This window comes from Phyllostomus discolor, chromosome 3, assembly GCF_004126475.2.
Source record: "Phyllostomus discolor isolate MPI-MPIP mPhyDis1 chromosome 3, mPhyDis1.pri.v3, whole genome shotgun sequence".
NCBI lineage: Eukaryota > Metazoa > Chordata > Mammalia > Chiroptera > Phyllostomidae > Phyllostomus > Phyllostomus discolor.
Window position 1 is genome coordinate 211,469,054 of NC_040905.2, and position 19,475 is coordinate 211,488,528.

At 64.3% G+C, this 19,475-nt stretch overlaps 1 protein-coding gene across 4 annotated transcripts in view; it reads right to left on the reverse strand.

Annotated features, from left to right (window-relative positions):
• The window catches only part of RAPGEF1 (Rap guanine nucleotide exchange factor 1), a 121,278-nt gene that overhangs the window by 40,483 nt on the left and 61,320 nt on the right, over positions 1-19,475 (reverse strand). For 2 of the 4 annotated variants that reach the window (XM_028522417.2, XM_036022390.1), the window contains 7 exons: positions 16,983-17,139; positions 11,234-11,322; positions 10,483-10,635; positions 9,937-10,060; positions 9,379-9,562; positions 7,805-8,305; positions 3,665-3,867 (listed from right to left, as the gene is read on the reverse strand). In XM_028522417.2, coding sequence (XP_028378218.1) covers positions 3,665-3,867; positions 7,805-8,305; positions 9,379-9,562; positions 9,937-10,060; positions 10,483-10,635; positions 11,234-11,322; positions 16,983-17,139 — 1,411 coding nt within the window. Of the gene's footprint in view, positions 1-2,245; positions 2,405-3,664; positions 3,868-7,804; positions 8,306-9,378; positions 9,563-9,936; positions 10,061-10,482; positions 10,636-11,233; positions 11,323-16,982; positions 17,140-19,475 lie in introns of all 4 variants that reach the window. The other 2 variants (XM_036022389.1, XM_036022388.1) reach the window with 2 other exon arrangements.

Sequence of the window (19,475 nt, forward strand, 5' to 3'; positions counted from 1 at the left end):
ACTGCCGGCGCTTCTCAGGGGTGGCGGGGCTGCCCCGCACGCCCTGACCCACGCAGGAGAGGCCCTGTGCTCGTGCGGCCCCAGGAAGAGGGAGCAAGGACGCTGCCCCTGTACCCGCTGGGACTTCTGGTGGCCAGTCCTAGCCCCTGCCCCACAGACGCCCTGGGCCAGATGGCCTCCAATGGTCTGAACCTCCAGTGGTGGCAGTGGTGGCAGGTCCCTGGGCCGAGGACAGAGTGAGTGCCCTCTGACCCGACGACCGCTGTGCTCTGGGTGGCGCCCTTCGGAACGCCACACTGGCCTGGTGACAGGCTCAGGATGCCGGCGGAGAAGCTCGGGACCCCAGGGCCGCCCCGGGAGCGGTGCCCAGCCCCCTCTGTCTGGGGCGCATCTCGGATGGGGGCTGTGCTGGATCAGATGGGGGCTTCCTTTTAAAGAAACAGAGCGTCTTCATCAGCTCCCTCCCTTGGGCTCCTTGGTGGAGCTGGTGCTGAGAATCTAGAACCTCGGAAGCCACACGCCTCCCTAAGTCCCAGGCATGAGGACCATGATGTTCTCACAGCCAAGCTGAACTAAGATGCCCCCCAATCTTCTTCCATCCTGCAGCCAACGGTCCCGTTCACGGACGGCCCTGCAACCCCGAATTGCTCAGAAGGGATGCTCTGGGCTCTCTTCAGAGAGTTCACACTTACTGTTTACGGGGAAAAACAGACCAGAGCGGGGGCCGCTTGAGGCCCAGCCGAGTGCGTCTGTGACAGTGGCTGCCGCAAGGGACTGCACAGGGCTGGGGCCACGGGGAGAAGAGTGTTCGGCCTGTGCCAAGTGGAGGGTGGCTGAGGGCTCTGTGAAGCTAGGCCCTGGCACCCCTCCCCCAGAGAAGGCACCCCAAGGTCCTCTCAGCAGGCAGGACCGTCCTAAGCTGGGCGCTGGGTGGTCCCAGAGATGCAGCCTGGGCACGACCACACTGGGGCCCTGAGCCGGACCAGGCTCTGAAAGCCACCGGGGAACCTCATCGCTGCAGGGGCTGAGGGGAGTCCAAGCAGGCCAAGCCACTGGCCAGGTTCCCACGAGTGGAATCCAAGCAGAACTGGGACTCGAATCCAGAACTCTAAAAGCAACAACGGCAGTAAGCGTTTCTGAGCTGGCCGTGTGCCGGGCAGCCCCCTAAGAACTGACCTAACGCTCACGTCCCAGAAGAGGCGGCAAGTGAAAGCCCGGTCCGCCTCGGCGGAAGGAAACGGGGGCTGGGGAGCACAGACGGTCTGTGCAGGGACAGACAGACCACAGCGGGGGGCGGGCACAGCTCCCTCCCCGGGTCCTTCCTGCCGCTCACTCTCACTTGACCCTTGACGGGACGGAAGGGAGGTGACAGCCATCAGGTTTTTGGGCAGATGCAGATTCCAACACCGGGCCAACTCTCCTTCCCCTACAGAGCTAGCGCCCGATGTTTCAGAGGAAAACCGCTCAGGAAAATGGCCACGGACACTCCCCCTCTGCCCCAGCCCCTGCCAACAGCCCCCCCCCCAAGGGGCAGGCCCCTCCCCCACTCCTGGAATCCGGGCTGAGGGAATGCAAGGGAGGGGACACAGTGCCCGGGCCGAGCCAGGCCTTCAGATACCTTGCTCGCTCCCGTCTGTTTCCCGGGAGCCCTGCCAGCTGCCCTGCGAACAGGCCCAGGCAGGCCCGATGGGGGCCGACCCGTCACGTGGGCTGCGGCCAGCCCAGCCCAGCCCGTCCCAGCCGTGGTTCCCGGGACGTGAGCAAGTCCAGCCTGGGCCAGCCTGGGCCAGGTTAGCACCCCCCCCACACCTGTGTCCTGGGCAACGGGACATGGTTACTGTGGCTGGAAGGGACGACGTCTCGGGGGCCTGTCGCACAGCAAAGGCTAACGGTGCCGCCCTCCGACCCCGGCTCTCTGGCGGGCTTCCCCTCGAGGGGAGTTTCTCTGTAACCACGGAACAGGTGAAGGGCTGGCCCAGGGGGATCAGGGTAGAAAGGCCACGACGTCTCTGCAGTCTACGCCTGAGCGATAATGCTATGAGTGTGGCCACCCACACCCCGACCCCTACTCCCACCCTGCGCCCCCCACCCACTCACGCGGTCCTTCAGCGCAAGGCACCGTCCCCGCGCGCCCTGTCCCGCCAGGCGCAGGGACCTGTCTGCGGGAGGACAGAGCCGGCGACGAGCAGCGGCGCCCCCGTCGGGAGACACGGGCCGCGGGCGCAGAGCGGCAGGGGCGACTCACCGAGGGCACGGGCAAGGCGCCGTGCCGGCTGAGAAAGGAGTTAGAGACGGACACACTGATGCCCTGAGTGGCACTGCCGTCCTCGGGGGTGAAGGCCACTCTAGTTTGCTGGACACAGGAGGAGACAGAGGAGAAGGAAGAAGCAGCATAGGAGGCCTGCTGGGCAGAGGGAGGAGAGGAGACGGGAGGAGGGAGAGAAGCAGAGAACAGTCAGGTGTGCGCGTGCGTGGGCCGGGAGGCTGCGGCCCAGCTCCGCTGGGGCACTCTGGAGAGGGGGGCTTCTCGGCCCAGTGTGGGGTCAGAGACGCCCGCCAGGGCCACCTGGATAAGCGGGCCCCCTCCCTGGCTTCCTTACGACAGAGTGAAGGCTACCTTTCCCCCCAGTTGTGCCCACCGGTCTCGCCGTCTCCTGGGAGGCTGGCCGTGGTTCCGTCGGGTCAGCCCCCGAGCCCACAGAAGTAGGGAGAATTGGGGGCCCCTGGGGCTGGGCGTAGGCTTGGGTCCCACGCACAGAACTGCTGCGCCCTGGGGGGCCACGAGGAGGAAGCCAGGGCCCTCGTCCTCTAGCTGGCCGCTGCGTCCCAGAGAAGTGGGGGCAGCACCTCCGGTCCCCCCGCTACGGAGGAGATGGCCCAGCCGGCCTCCCTAGGAACACTGCCTGGCCAGCCAGCAGGGGGCAGAGCAGCGGCACGCGCCCCTCTGAACAGGACGAGGCCCCCGGGCGCCCTTCCTGGAGCGCACAGCTGGATGAGGCCCTAGAACCTGCCCAGAGCCCACTCGGTCAGCCAGCCGGCAGCGAGGAGCAAACGGTGTCGAGGCAGCAGACAGGCACAGCCGGTGGGCCCTGCTGCCGGGCCCCAGGACCCGCGGGACGCCGGCCAGTGCAGGCTAGGGCTACGTCCCCTGAGCGAGTCCTCGCTCAGCTCTGCTTTGGAGGAGGCTGGCGCTGTGCCTCAGACTCGCGTGGCCCTCCTGCTCCAACAGAGCTCGTTTTCCCTGGGGCCTCCCTGGGCAGGGCAGAGTCGGGCCCCTGATGGAACTCCAGGCCACAGACAGCCCTGCACAGGCCCTGCCCTGGGCTCCGGCTGAGCCCTCCTCTCTGGGAGGGGTGCACTGGGGCCACAGGAGGGAGAAAACAGGGCACGAGACTGGCAGCAGAGAGAGCCCACCAGCTAGGCCCGGCTGCGTGGGGCTGCCTGGGGGGTGGGGTGCAGGGAGAGGGCAGAGCAGGGGCTGGCTGCACACGCGAGCTGCTCAGGACGGAGTGAGAGCCCCTCCATGGGACGCGGCGAGTTCCACACCAGCCCCAGGCCCCGCTGGAAGGAGAGAGGGTTAGACCTGCCCCGAGGAAGGCCTGTCGGGATGGAAGCTCTGGCCACTGGGGCGGCACAGAGAGGCGACGGGGGAGGGGCTGCTTACCAGCTGCCGCTGCTTGGGAGGCAGGGCGGGGGGCGGCGCCAGCTCCGGCGGGGCGTCCGCGCTGCTGAAGGAGTCGGTGAAGCCGTACACCTCCATGAGGAGCCTGTTCTTCTGCTGGTAGACGTGCTCGTTCTGCGGCGTCTGGTAGAACACGGACGGCTGCGGCTCCGAGTAGTCCTCCAGCAGCTGCATGTAGGCCAGCACTGCGGGACAGGGGCCTGGTCTGTCACCGCAGCCGGGGCGGCGAGACCGGCCCGGGGGACGCCCCCGCCGTGGGCGCACACGCCCAGGCACGGGAGTGTACACCGAGAGCGGGCCCTGTCGCACTGGGCTCCGGGTGACGACCACACGTCACGTCAGTGCAGGCTCCCCGACTGTCACTGGCTGTGGCGTCCTGGTGGCGGGGGCAGGGACACACAGGGGCTCTGTCCTGCCCATTCAGCGTTGCTGTGACCCCCAACCACTCTGAGAAATAAAGCCCATTTTTAAAAGTGCACTGGGGCATCTGGCTCCCTTGCCGCACACCCCCGGGGTTTCTAGGCACAGGAGGGGCAACAACCGTGTGTGGGCGGGGCTTGAGGACCGCACGGCCGTCCACCTGCAGCCCCGGGAACACCTGCAGGACGTCCGCATGGCCGTCCCCGCTGTGTCCCCAGCCTCTGAGCCGACTCTCCCCTCTCTGTGGCTCAGGCTCTGCCTGGCCACCCTTTCTCCGAGCCTCATGCGCACAGGAGCCCCACCTCGTCCCCTCATTTGTCAGGGGCTACCTGGGGGTGTCGTTCATTCACCCAATTTTTAACAAGCACCTACTATGTGTTAGGCACTGACCCAAGGGCTGGGACTACACAGAGACCAGCACAACAAAGCCTCTGGCCCTGGGGATTCGCCGCACCCTCCAGGAGACAGAAAACAGGCCCAGGCGGGGTGAAGGCTGTGCGCAATGCCCCGTGGGGAACAGAGAAGCGGGGGTGCGCGTCTAGGAGATGGAAGAGCTACGCGAGGGTGGGGAAGAGCCCCCACACGAGGCTTCAGGCCAGACAGAGGCCAGAGGGGCGCGGGGCCCGGGGACAGTGCGGGAGATGAGAGGATCTCTGGGAGGTGGGCCAGGAGGCAGACTCGGCGCTGGCCTGGCAGGGACCCTGGGAGGGCCCCAGGGAGTGTCTGCAGCTGCCTCGTCCCGGGAAGACCACCCGGAGCGCTGAGGTGGTCGGGAGGAAAGTCCCGGTGGGGGAGGGGCTGGCAGAGGTCTGGGTCGGGGTGTGTTTTCAAAGCCGACACCACTGGGCACACTGCCTCTCACTCGAGTCGGAGCTCCAGGAGGGCGGGGACACACGTCCTGCCCACTGCCACGTCACTCGCGCGGACACACGGCCGGTGTCCGCCAGAACGGGCAGAGTGAACGGGCGGACGGAAGGCCTGTCCCTCAGCACCTGCCCCTCCCCGGTGACTTGCGAAGCCCGGCTGAGCAGCCGGGGCAGGGCTTGTGCAGCACCCACTGGGTGTGCAAGGAACACAGCAGCTACACTCCGCTCTCCCCTTCCAGCTGCAAGGCTTCAAACATCTCCGGGAGGGCAAAGGGTGGAAAAGTGCTCGAGTTCAAATGCACGCACCCTCCCCTCCCCCCAGCCCCATAAAAACCCTCTGGGGAACCCCGGCCCTCGCCCCTGCTGCCATCTGATGCCACGCTGCTGCCTCTTGGTAGAGCTGCCTGCACCCCACGGCCTTCCCGGGGGCAGGCTCTCCCTCCTGCCCGCACAGTGGCGGCGCCCACACAGAGGCTTCTGGGGCAGCAGGGGTCCCACCCGCCAGGAGGCGGGAAGTCAGAGAACAAGAGCTCAGCTGTCCCATCTCAGCGACCTCACCCTCGGGGACACCTTCTCTGGAGGTGCGGGGCCTCCCGTGGGTGCACCCATGTGCACGCTATTCCTGACTTTGGAGTCAATGATCTGAGTCCTCTCCACAGAGCCGCCCCCCCTGAAGACCCCAGAGGATTCTGGGAGCAGTGCCAGTTTGGAGCAGACTGTGCCCAGATGCCCGGTGTGCGTGTGAAGCCGTGAAGGCTGGGCTGGGGCAGAAGCCCTCTCTCCCACCCCGCCTGCCTCTGGGAGCTGAGTCTCGTACCCGGCATTCCCCACGGCCGAGCCTCAGTCCAGCTGGCCCGAAACCCGGTAGTGCCGGGCTAGGAGGATCACTTCCTCCTCTCGGAGACTGGGAGGAGTGTCCCGGGGTCACAGACTGGGCTCCCCAAGCATCGTCTCAGGAAGTGAAACATGAACTTGAAATTAGGACCAAGCCTGGGGAGCCTCACGTTTAGGGTCCTTTCTCGGGGCACAGAAAAGACCCCCGCTGCCTGGGGGCCAGCATCTGGAAGGGGTCTCAGTGAGGAGGGGCACGCCCTGCCTGCTCAGTGGGGGAGGCAGGGCCGCCGGCAGGGACGCGGGCCTGCACGGCAGCCCAGGTCGTCCTGATCCCCGGCACGGCTCGGCTCCTTCACCCATAACACGGAGCCGGTGACCCTCCCCGGCCCGGCCGCAGTGACGGGTGCAGCTGTAGCCCAGGGCTCCGACGCTGTGCGCCCAGCAGGTGCAGAAGGTTCCACAGGCACGAGTGCTGCAGACACCGGTGGACGAGGGGGAGCCCGAGTTAACAGAAAACACTGCGGCCCTGGAGACCTGCTTGTTCGGAGGGAAGACTAACCTCCTCTCCCCGGCCTTCCTTTCTCCCCAGCCCCGCGGGACGGCCACCCGCCCCTGCTCTGAGGTCGGCAGGGCCGCCCAGGCTCCTCGGCCAGGCAGCACCGCGCACCCACTGCAGCCCGCACGGACGTGGTCCCGCCAGTCCTGGGCTCAGGAAGGGAAAAGGAAGGGGCGTGAACCCAAAGCGGCATATTCCCGACAGGCCGAGGGACGGCGGGTGGAAGGGAGGGGCCTATGGCTGTGGACACACTTGCCCGTGAGGAGCGGGGGGCGCAGGAGGAAGCCTTCCTGCCGCCGCCATTTGTTGCTCCCACCACGAGGGCCCTGGCTTCGAATGGGCCAACGTACCTGACGCCCGGGGGCGACACCACCAGCTTCACGGAGCCGCTCTCCCCGACTGCCCAGGCCAGGGCACAAGCTGGGTGGCCCCCAGCGAGGAGCTGGGGGCATGTTACACCCTCGGTGGCCGCTGCCTTGCAGGCCCACTCAGCTGGCCCTGGGGTGGGTCCCCGTGGTAGTTACCCTGGTCAGGTCGCCTCTTGGTTGAGAGGGGGCCGCCCTGGGCAGAGCCACCCACCCCCCCACTGGGGAACCTGGAACGCGGAGGCTGTGTGCCGGGTGCTTTGCCCGAGGCCAGGCTGCCCTGGCTGCGGGGCTGACGTGGCCACACACACCTCTAAACGGCCGTGGCAGGTCAGCCAAAGACCACGGCAGAGCCGTGCCGGTGAAACGGGAAGGGGGCGGAGACACAGGCCACGCGGTGCCGGTGGGGAGCCGGCAGAAACATCAGCGTGCAGCAGAACTCTACTTGGGAGTCCGGTGGCAAACTCGCAGTTGGGAATATTCAAAATATGAAAACCCACAGTTTTAGCTCCACCCCGGGCCCCAGTAACGCCAGGCATTGTGGTATCTGCTCCAAGCGGCGTCCTCGGGCCACCTCGGATGCCAGGCCACCACGTGACAGTTCAGGGCCTGCGCCAAGAGGCGAGGGCCACCAGGGACCTCTCTGCACAGCACCCCGGCACCCTTCGGGACCCTGGGCGGGCCCCCCCGGGGCTGCGGGAAGCTGCCCTGAACCCCGCACAGCCACCTTGCTCTATGTACCCGTGGCTGCGGCCACAGACCCTGACCGCCACGACACTCCTTGCTCTTTGCCACCGGGTGCTCAGGCCAGAAGGTCAGCTGACTGCCATCCACAAGAGGCCAGGCGCCCGGGCCCTGTGGCGACCAGGCCTGGGTTCTGTCGCGGCCAGAGGAGCGCTCAGCTGACCGGGCTTACGCAACGATCACCAGAGCTGGCACACCGGCTCCCGGAAGTGCCTGTGGTCCTGCCTTTGCCAACCCGGGAGCCCCCGGCTCGATTCTGGCCCGATGCCCCAGTGGGACCCGCCACCAGCTCAGGGTGCACACTGCGCTTCCTGACAACGGCGCCATGAAAGCTTACTGTGTTTGTTTTTCTTTTCCGGCAGTGGAGGTGGTTTTTCCGGGTCCCCCGTTGGTGCAGGAACAGTGAAGCCCCCCACAAATCCCACTGAGGCCGAGGGGCCTCCTTGCTGGAAGGGGAGGACAGCAGCGAAGGGCGTGAAGGGGATGGGCTGGGCCAAGGCTGGGTTCTGCAGGTCGTCCTCGGAGATGTTGTCGTACTGGGAGGGGTGCCGCTCGTAGGACACCCTGCAGCCAGAGCCGTCCGTGGTCTGGGAGGCCGCGCTCCGGCGCTTCTTCTCGGGGAGGGCCGGGGGCGTGTCCGCCGGTGGCCCCGGGGCCGAGGGCCCGTCCGGCTGGGGGCAGCCGCCGAGAGGCAGCTGGAAGGGATGGCCGAGGAACGGAGACCCAGACTCCCCCAAGGACTCCGGCAGCGGGCTGAGGTTGCAGGCCACGGGCTGAGGTATCTGGTCTGCGTTCGAGAGGTCTTGCTGAAGGAATTCGTAGTCCGGGTCATAATGATCTGCGTTCACAACGGGAAAGGCATGCCCGTCAGCCACGAGAACCCCCCCCACAGGGAGACCCCCGTGCCTGCCCCCAGCCCGCCCGTCCCAGCGGGACGGAAGCGTGTCTGCCGCCGCACCGCGAGGCCCGCGCTGCAGTCTGCACCCTCGCTCGGCTCCCGCCCGGCAGCCGGATGGACGGGGCATGGCTCTCTGCTACCCCGCCCCTTGCGCTTGCCCGTGCGTTTCTCAGTTTCTTAGTTAAAAAAAAAAAAAAGCATGGCCGCTGTAGAGAATGTGTGGGGGGGGGAACCATATAAAAAGTCACCTGCAGCCCCGTAGTCTAGCTGCAATTTGATGTATTTCCTTAAAAGTCCCCCCCCCGCCCCCCCCATGGAATTCTTTTCTCCAAGCGAACCGAGGACACACTCTCGAGGGCCCCGGGCTTTGCCTGCTGGCCGACAGCCCGCCGTGAGCTTTGACGGCTGAGCGTCGCTCGGCCGTGCGGCTGTGCACGACCTGTCCGCACCCCCGAGCGGCGGACAGCTGCGGCTGCCGCTGGCCCCGACAACGCGGGACGAAGGCCCTCGGGCAGCAGTGTGGCTATGAGCCTCTGCCTCTGTTCGAGAGACAAGCTCTCCGCTTCGAAACATCCAGACGGGGCACCTGGTCGGCCTGGAGCTCCTCGCACCCACGTCAAACGGCCTTTTGGGCCTCGCTCGGCCCACACCGCAGGCAGCCAGCGCCCCCGAGGGCCGGCGTGTGCTGCTCGCCTGCCTCCCCCACCCGTCAGCCACTCTCAGGGTCTCCCCCTCGCACGGTTCCGAGCAGAGATGGCTCTCAACCCTGGTGAAGGGGGTCAGGCCACAACCGCCAAGCCACTCCACCGTGGTTTCACACGGAATTTCCTCTAGACTCACAGCCTCCCCGAGAGGCAGACCCCGGTGCCCTCGCTGTACAGACGAGGAAACCGAGGCCCGGGTTTGGAACAATGCGGCCAAGGCCGCGGAGTTGGTGACCGGCATCACCGTGTGGCCCCGAGGCGGCCAGCGGACGATGGGACGGGCGGGCGATGTGGATGCCGGCGGCTCACCTAGCGTTTCACAGCTCGTGTTCCGGGAACACTGCCCGCTGTCCCTGTCCAGCGAGGACAGCTGCTCGTCGGACCTGCTGAGCTTGCCGATGCTGCTGCAGGGGGACAGGCGGGGCGATTCTCCCCCGTAGGAGTGGCTGCCCCCCGACAGGCGCCTCTGGGCGTAGCAGTCCCCATCGAGGTCCTCGTGTGAGAAACAGAAAGAGCCCCGGTCAGTCCTGGGAGACGGCAGCGGCAGGGGCCGGGCGGGAGGGAGCTGGGACGTGTACGTGGGGCGGAAACCACCACCCGCCCGAGAGCCAGCTGGCTGGAGAGGGCCCGTCTGCGCCGTCAGCAGTGACCCGCCCCATTGGGGCCTCCCAGGAAGAGGGCTGCAGGAGTGTGGAGTGGGTGGCGGGGCGGGCGCCGGGGCCGGCTCAGACGTCCTCGGGAGCTGCCCTGGGCCCCAGCCGCCCACCCCCGTCCCCAGCGGACGTGGGGACTAACGCAGGGACTGAGGGGGTCACACGCACAGACCCAGAGTCTCCCTCACTCTTCCGGGTGGGGGGGCTGCATTACCTGCCTGTTGATCCCGACAGGCAGACTGGAGCCGCTGGTGGCCCGGCTCATGGGGGCCACGACGGCCACGCGGGTCGGGGACGGAGCCGACTGCCTCTTCTTCGGCGGCAGTGCGGGCGGCGGGCTGGGGCAGAGCAAGACACCCGTCAGCCCAGTCAGCCCAGACAGGTGCTTTCACCAGAGGGGGGCCCGGCGTTACTCATCACTGGACACTCACAGCTGCTTTCCGCACCCTCCCCTCCCGCCCCACGCTCCCGCCAAACAGGCCTGTTAGAGGAGCCAGAGGCCTACAAGCAGGAAGACCCTTTCTCTTCCTTCTGCATGAACCGCCGGGCCGGCTTCTGCGGGGCCAGGTTGTGAGGCCGGCAGCAGGGCGTTCCAGGAGGGGGGCAGGGGCAGGGCTGGGCTTCACCCCGGGGAGGCCACGCTTCCCGAGCTTCTACAGAGCAAGGCCCCGGGCCCCCAGTCCCTCTTGGCTCAGTCTACCCGCCCACTCGTCACGCTGTGTCACAAACAGAGGAGGGTGCCAGGAAGACAGAAAATTACCTGTTATCGACCACCCGGATGCCAGGTAAGGGAGGCTTGGGTGGTGCCACCTCCTCCTCAGCGGGGTCGAGGAGCAGCTCGGCCGACTGCGACGCACTGGTTGTCCTGCTCAGGATCTCCATCTCCCGGTCCGTCAGGGGGGGCTCGGACTGCCTGAGAATGGCAAGGAACCTGGGGTCACCGAGGGTCACGGAGCACATGCAGGTCCGAGGCAGCTGAGGGTGTGACCAGGGCAGGAAAATGACTGGACACAGAGCCTGGACACTCCACGGTAGAGGCGGGTTTCCACGTGTGGTCCGACCACCAGTAAACAACGGGCTTAGCCAAGTCCCCTGCGTCCTAGCCTCCCCCTCTGTAGAAGGGCCCCTCCAACCCGACAGTCTCAAGGCTGTCTAAAATGCAGGCTCCAATTGGGTTTATATTTGTACCAGGGACTGTAGTAGGTCAAGCCAAACGCTCTCAAGCCAAACCCCCAAAACCCAACCTTCGAAGTCCTTTCTGACGAGGGAAGGAAGTTGGTTGGGAAGGGCACGGTGTGGGTCATCGGGCACTCACTCCCACACTGGCCTTAGGAGGAGTCACGCTGACTGTTAACCCTGAGATCGGGAGACACGTGCAGGTGCGTGGGAGCCGCGCACACTCGGAGTGACGAGGGCGCTCCCCGGGACTCAGGGAGTGACACGGGGCTGTGGGCCCCGCCTGCGTGCAGACCCCACGCGACCAGTGCCCGGAGGGCTCGGGCGGCACTCACCCGTCGGGCTTGCAGGCTGGGGAGCTGGGTTTCACGGGGCTGGTCGGAGACGGGTGCCCCTGCTTCTCCACGGTGAGCCTGACCAGCTCCTGCACCCGCAGAGGAGAAAGGCAGTGAGGCAAGAGGACAGGTCCTCACCGCCGAGCTTGCACCCCGGGGTGGGCCAGCCGGCCGCCCGCCCTCCACGCTAGGTGCCGTCTCCGTGCCCGCAGAGCGCCCGCACGCCACGCACTCGGGCACCGCTTGACTTAGGTAACCTGCGCGGCTTCCCCAAATGTCCCCTGCCCTCCAAAACTACCCGCACAGCACGTCGGGCAGTTTCGAATGTATCCGGCACTTCCTCCTGGGAGGGGAAATGGCGAGCCCCACTGTCTCACCATGACGAGTGCACCCCACGGATGAAACCCCCGGGGGCAGACTCCCGCTCCGGGAGTGTGGGCAGAACCACGCTGGTTCCCCAACGCCGTTCCACAGCTGCCCAGCAGACCTCCGGCTTTGGGAGGGTGGTTTCCCAAGGTGCCCTGGGAATGGGTGGGGCGGCGGCCAGTGTCCTGAGATGACTGGCGGGCACCTCTGTCGGCGGACAGAAAGTTGAGGGTACACAGCCCAGCAGAGAAATGGCTTTAGAAAATCGTTTTTAAAGTAGAGGGGGAGGAGGAGGAGGCATCGGGGTCGCTTGTTCTGCAACCCGAACGCGTTCTCCCCGGGTTCGATGGTTCTGACGATCGCACCCACCCAAACGAGACCCACCTGGAAGCACAGAACATGCCCAGGAGCCCGCCAGGCTGTCCCCCCGACTCCAGCCACCGCTGCCTTCTACTCCTCCCGCCGCTCTCGCCCAGAACTCCGGGGCGCCAGACAGAGGGGACCACACGGTGTGCACTCTCCAGCATGCATTCTCTCTCCCCGGGCAGCTGCATGGGTATCTAGCCCACAGGCCATCACAGCCAGCCCTGCAGAGCACGCAGTGGGGCCGTTTTCAGTCTGCTCATGGAGCTGCGTGGCCACTGGCACAGTGACGTCGGGCCTTCTCCTGGCCTCTGAGGGCAGCCGGCTTGGACAAGCCCCGCCGATTCCCACGGCCGCCCAGCTGGGCCACCAGCCCTCCCGCCGGTGGCCTGGCTCCTTGCGTGGCGGTGCATGGATAACCCGCCATTCCTGCACTCACTCCCCGTGGCTGGACATCCCGGCAGGACCTACTCACGCTGCAGGGGCACGCAGGCCCTCGGCACGGACGTCGGGTGGGGAAGGTACAGCGGAGGCGGCAATGGACGCGAGGGGCAATACAGCAGCGCGTCCCTACACTGGACGCAGAGCCTCTCCAAACTCAAAGCGTCACACACACGGATCACGACAGGTGTGGCAGGGCAGAGGGCAAGTGTCCTTCCCAGAGCCGGGGTCCTTTCAGGAACAGCGAAACCGAGAAATGAGGACTGCCCCGGGGGCCCCCAGACGCAAACAGGGACTGCCGGCCAGCACTCACTGCAGGTCCCCAGCCTGGACGGCACTAGAACAGAAACCCCCAGACGTGGCCGCTGGCAGTAATGCTTCGGACGGCCTTTACAAAGAACGGCTTGTCTGTGTATATCAAGCAATATTTGCGTTCTTTTTATAACAATTTCACCAAGAAAAATGTCACGCACGTGTGCAAAAATCAAACCAGAAACGGCCCTCACAGCGCCACGTGTGACAGGTAAACTGGACTGCCCCACAGCCCACAACTAAGCATTCAGCACTGCTGTTGATCACACGAACTGCGATGGGCCCAAACAACGGGCCGGTGTATCACCCCGAAAGAGCAACCCACGGCCAGCGCGTGCGGCGGGCAGCGTGGAAAGACGAGGTCAGTGTCCAGTGGAAGCCAGTGGGGCGCACGCGGCTGACCGCAGAGCGCTGTGCAAACAGACCAACCAGGGGCACACAGCGCAGAGAAAAACACAGCCACGGAACACCCCTGCCCCCCACTTCCTCGCTCGTGTGCCTCCCGTTTCTAAACTTTCTACAGGGAACGTGTGTTACTGCCGGAACACTAATTTGAAAAGCTCACACGCAAAGGCGAGCCCTGTCCCGGACTCGGAGCCACCTGCTCCAACGGCGGGGCCCGCCCTCGGAGACGGGGAGAGAGCTGAGCTCTCCACGGGCCAAGTGCTGGGAGGAGAAGGTCGGTGTTCTCCTGTCGCCACAGCCCTGAGGTTCAGGACGTCTCACAGATGTGGAAGGGACACCCCCTAGCCGGGGATCGCGGACAGGGCGGGCAGACGACGGGCTACTGCGCTGAAACAGCCAGCGAGCGGCGCCAGGGCCTGGGGGCGGAGGGGAAGCAGCCCGTCACTGGGCCGGACCGGGATTCCCACAGTTCCAGGGGAAGAAAACGAAGGTGTAAGTCTGACGAGTTTAGGTTTACAAAAACCCTGATGGTGCTGAGTGTGGACTGGAATTGGGAGCACACTCTCAATGCTACTCCCAGGGTGTGTTTTGTTTTACGAAACCGAACAAGGGGCCAATCAGCAGCAATTAGGAACCTTAAGCCCTCGGGCTGCAGTCTCCACATGCCATTTTCCAATTAAAAACCAAAACCAAAACCAAAACCAGGGCTCCGTAATGCAATGTCTGATTCCAGCGTGGTGGGGAGAAATGCACCAGAGGACTTGTAACTCAATAATAAAAAGATAAACAACCCAACTAAAAATGGACAAAGGACCTGAATAGATGGTGAGTTCTCCAAAGATACACACATGGCCCATGAGCAGGTGAAAAGACACTCAGCATCACTAGCCACCAGGGAAATGCAGATCAAACCCACAGCGAGGCACCGCTTTGCCCGCCGGGGTGGCTGGGTCAACACGCCAGTAACAAGTGTGGGCAGGGACATGGGGAGACTGGGACCCCCAGGCGCTGCTGGTGGGCAGGGACGTGGGGAGACTGGGACCCCCAGGCGCTGCTGGCGAGCAGGGAAGTGGTGCGGCTGCTTCGGAAAGAAGTCCGGCAGCTGCCACAAGGGCGAACACGGGAACCGTACGACCAGGCTCCGCACTCCCAGGTGTGCGCCCGAGAGAAACGAAAACCCGCGTCCACACCAACGCTTGCACGCGGATGCCCACAGCCGCCTGCTCCTAAGCGCCGGCACGTGGAGCCACCCAAACGTCCACGAGCGAGTAGCACACGGCACAGCCACACGGCGGATGTTACTGGGGGATAAAAAGAAGGAGGCACTGATGCGCGCTACGGCACGGATGAATGTTGAACACGTCACGCTGAGTGGCAGGAGCCAGTCACAAAGGCCACGGAGCACACGAGTCCGTTGCCGTGACCCGTCCGGAAGAGGCAAAGCCGGGGAGACAGACAGCGGTCAGCGGCTGCCGAGGGCGGGGGGTAGGGAGACGTCGGAGAAGGTGCGGGGTCACCTTCTGAAGTGACAAAGATGTTCTCAGCTGTGGTGACGGCTGCGCTAGTCTGAATACACGAAAAATCATCAAACTGTACATTTCAAAGGGGTGAGCTGCGTGGTATGGGAATGAGACCTCAATAAAGCTGTGACCTCAATCATCAAATACCCGAGCACAGGGTGAAGCCTGGAACACCCTTCACGCCAGAGACCGAGAACCCCGAGAACCCTGAGAACCCCGGCGTTCTGGGGTCACCTCGGAGTGAGCTCGGGGAACGATGTGAAGCCTCCGCGACCAAACACGGGCCCAGGGCATCACTACGAGTGCCAACGGCAATGAACTAGGCCACCCCGAGTACAGTTACATTCATGAGTTCAAAATGACGCACTCTTTAGAGGATCTGATTCACTGATTTTTAGAGAGAGTGGGAGGGAGCGGGAAAGAGAGGGAGAGACACACCAACCAATCGCCTCTCGCACACCCCCAGCCAGGGATGGAGGCCGCAACCCAGGCGAGTGCCCTGACTGGGAACTGAACCGGTGACCTTTCGGTTTGCAGGACAAAGGTCTGTGGGACGATGCCCAGTTCACTCAGCCACACCAGTGAGGGCCAAAATTAAATTAAAAACAACAACAACAACAACAACAACACAAAACCCCTCCATCCCTGGGTGGTACCAGAGGATGCTGGGAAATGCTCACTGTTTCGGTGCCTGGTAAGTAAGGGCAGGAGCTACGCGCTGGCCGTGGCCCTCCTGCACTGACAAGGGAGGGCCTCTGTGGCGTGGGTTCCAGCTCGGGAAGGCGGGGGAAGGGCAGACGGAGTGAGAACGTGATCGTTCGCACCCCTGTGACCTGAGGGGGGGCCCGGGCAATCCCCAGCGGTACCTACTAACACCTGAAAGGGGGCAGGCCTGGGGTAGGAGTGCAGGGCCACCTGCACAGCGGCTGCCGACGATGAAAACCCGGGCCCCACACAGCGTCCGGAGTTACGGGGAGCTCCGGGTAGGGGGGCCTGTGTTCCACGACACGGCCCAGGGACGATCACCGCGAAACCCAGAACTCGGGAGACTGCTAGGAGCAGCGGCAAGAAGAAAAATGCAGTGGAGGGGAGGGGAAACCGGCCAGGCCCACTAACGGGCTGCAGCGGGTGGACCTCCCCATCCCGAAGTGAACGAGGGTTTGAAAGCAGCAAACCACGCCCCACAGGCCAGACCCGGCCCAGGGCTTGCTTTCCATGAGGCCCTCCAGGTAAGGATGCTTTATTAAAGAAAATCAAAATGTAAAAAGTCAAACAAAGAATACGCAACAGAGGCTGTAAGCAGCTCGAGGAGCCTAAAATACCGACTATCTGGTCCTTCCCGGAAAAAGCGTGCCTTGTCCCGAGACACGTGTCAAGCTGCCAGCACAGGGCAGGACGGGGCCTGGGCCCCGCCTCCAGAGCCGCCGGGGGGGCAGGCGGAGGCGCAGGAGAAACACCGCCTGCCACGCATGGACCACTGTGGGGACTCCGTGATGGGGCTCAGTCACATAATTCTCTTTTCTGGCAAGCGTTTGAAATTTTTCACCCCAACATTTAAAAACGGGCTGAATGAGGAACAAAGGGAAGTGGCTTATCTGCAATGTCAGTGTGGCAGACAGCTAACGCCCCACGGGATCGGTTCTCCCTTATGAATGAGTTTGGCTGGGCATGTGTCTAAGTTCCGGCCAACAAAGTGTAAGAAAGTTTTGTGAGGCCTATGAGGAAGCACCCTTAAATGGAGAAGGGGTAACTTCCTATTCTCTCCCCATTTTGCTTGCTGGAATGTAGTCCTAATGGACGGAGATGCAGCAGCCGTTTCGGACCAGGAGGTGAAAGTCAAGTGCCAAGGACAGCAGGAAAGCAATTGGTCAAGAATGCCCTGACCATGTTGTGAAACTGCCACCAGATTAGACACAACGGCCTGTCTCTAGGCGTCTCATACGTGAAAGAGAAATGAAGTTCTGTTTTTTAAAAGCCATGACATTTCCGATTCCCTTGCAGCCGAGTCTAGTTCTAACTGACAGAGTCAGGAGAACATTCCTTCCAAACAGTCCTGTCACACAAGGCGAACCGGGTGCGCGAGCCCAACTTTGGGCGCTGACGGCACTGCAGGTGTTCCAAACGCTGCCCCAAGAGTGAGGCCTTAAACAAGCTGCTGAAGGCCGGCCTCGCTGTGACAGCCATCCGTACCGGGGAGCAAAACAGCTAAGGGACAGGGCGCACCAACACCGGAGACACTGGGAGACGTTCGCGCTGCCGTGGCAGGTTCAGGGACAGGCTCTGGGACGAACCCCAAAGCCCAGGGGCAGGGGGGCTGCCGAAGCCCCTGCCGGGGGCCATACCTTCACTCCGTCCAGCACCGCCTTGATGACCCCCTTCACCGACGTCACCATCTCTTTGTCTTCCGAGTTCACGCCTTCCAGCATCACCTGGTCGGACCAGCGGATGAGGTTGGCCAGACTCTGGTACACTCGGCTGTAGCAGGACGAGAGCGCGGAGCTGAGGGAGGAGGAGATGTAACACACGTGTGAGGCACGAGGTCACTGGGGCACACCCGTGTGGCACACCCACGTGGCACAGAACCTGCCGCATAGCGGGTGGTGAACGAGCTTTCCCTCCCACCCACCAGGAATTCTGGGAGCGTTACATTCCAGTCTGCTGCACACATTTTGTCATTTCCCCACTCCAATGTATAAATATTCTATCATGGTCACGAACACATCTTTTCAGACTTCACAGCCTCTGCGGGATGGTGACCACGCCCCAGGGAGAGCCGGCCTGCCCCGCCCCAAGGTGTTGGGGCCTGGGCTGGGTCTCCCAGATCTGCCGTTTTTTCTGCGCCCGGTTTGGTGTCACCTCTGCCCTCTTAGCCGGAGGGCGCACGGCCAAGAGCACCTCGTGGAAGGCGAGCCTGAGGTGAGGCCACCGCATGCAGGACCGACACCCAGGGACTCCTGAGGCCTCCACCACCCCGGAGGGGAGGCCAGAAGAAAGAGCTTCCATGCTCTGCACAGCGCTTTAAACAGCTAACGGTAATCTCCCTAAGAATTATGGAGAGGATTATTTTCCACTACAGAAAACCTGTGGCCTGCTCCTTCGTCTTCTCAGAAAATTTTAAGAAAAGAAGAAAAAAAGAAGGTAGATACTTAGGAGCCGAAAGTATAATTTTGAGGAAAAAGAAAATATTGTCAGACACGGTTAGGACAGGTTCTGGAAACAAAGCCATTTACAACAGGACCCCGAATTCTGAAATGGGGACGGAGCAAAGCGGTTCTCCAGGCACCAGCCCCTGCTCTGTGCACGGTCAAGCAGGAGGGGCTCGGGCAGCAGGTCACAGACCCCCGGCCCCTTAGAAACAGGGCCACGGGGGAGCCCGAGGGAGCCGGGCGGGGCTGCTCCGGAGGGCGCCTCGAGTGGGCGCGAGTGTTGGGGTCGGACGGGACTGGCCCTCCTAGGAAAGGGGACTGGGAGGGGGAGACAGGAAGTGTGAGGGCCCCTGGGCTGGCCTCCCGTGACGTCACCCCGAGGGAAGGCACTTCCGGCAGCCCCCCCCCCCCCCCCCGGCCCGGCGGCCAGGTGAGGCCTTCACAGGGGCCGCTGCCTGCCACCACTGTGCCCTGTGGAGGCCGCCAGGGCACCGAGCAGTCCGTAAAGGGCTGGCAGTGAGCATATGAATGGGAGGGGACAGTGCGATGGAATACTTAATTTCTGTCCGCCTGGAATGGTTCCATTTCCCGGACAGCGCCTGCAGACTGGGCAGCTGTGCCCACCCCCACACTGCGCGCAGGAAAGCAGACCGCCCCTCTGCGTGGAGGGCTGGGGCCTCAGGAGGGACACGCCGCCAGGGGACCAGCTGCCGGCCCGTCTCCGGAGCAGCGCAGAGCCCTCACCACTGCAGCAGGCACGTCCCGCCTGAGGGCCTTGGGCGCCCCGCTGGGCAGGGGACCCTCCATCCTTGGCTCACACCCCACAGCTGGGGGCCTGTTCAAGGGCAGTCCCCCACCGTCCCGGCGCCTCGGGGACACAGGGAAGAGCCGGCCCACAGAAGAGGCTCCGAGCAGAGCCCGCAGGGCACCGCAGGGCCCCCTCGTCAGAGGCGTCCCCTCGCGCAGCAGCAGGCACGGGAGAGGGGCAGGGGCACGGGTGCAGGGCAAACCCGTGTGGCCACTCCACCCTCCCCACCAGCTGGCTGCAGTGAGCTCCCGGCCGGAAGACCACAACTGCCAGAGGCCAGTGGACCCTGCGGGGTGGCAGCCCGGGGCACAGAGCTTCTTGGAACTAAGACATTGTTCGCTGTGTCTCCGAGAAGGACAAACCCTGCACTTCGTGGCCGAGCCCCGAGCGCAGGTCCTGAAGGCACGGCCTCCGGGGCTCTGCGGGCACTGAACCATCGTCCTCTCGGGGAGCGGGCTCGGGGGCGCGTCCCCAGAACGGGTCCTGGGAGGAGGGGTGCGGCTGCAGGCACCGGACAGCCTGGCGGGAGAAGCTCCTACCAGCCGCTCACGGAAGATTCCGTTTCACACGGCCTCTCTTTCTGCGCTCCCCAGTAAATGCGGGGTCGAGCTGCCGGCTCCCCTCTGGGGGGAAATGCACTCCAGCAATAAAAGCGCTTCCTGGCAGAAGCTTCCTGGGGCCGGGCTGACGCCACCCCCACACCGGCGCCCGGGACCCCAGTCCTGTCTGGGGGCCCTGGCCTGACACAGTCAGCGCCTCCCGGGTCAGTGTGCTGACCAGGCTCTTCTCCACCTCTTTCGTCCCGGCGTCTGAGGGTCGAGGCCTCTAGCAGGCTGGAGCTGGCAGGGTTCAATGTCACCATGAGCTATGGCTAGCCTAGG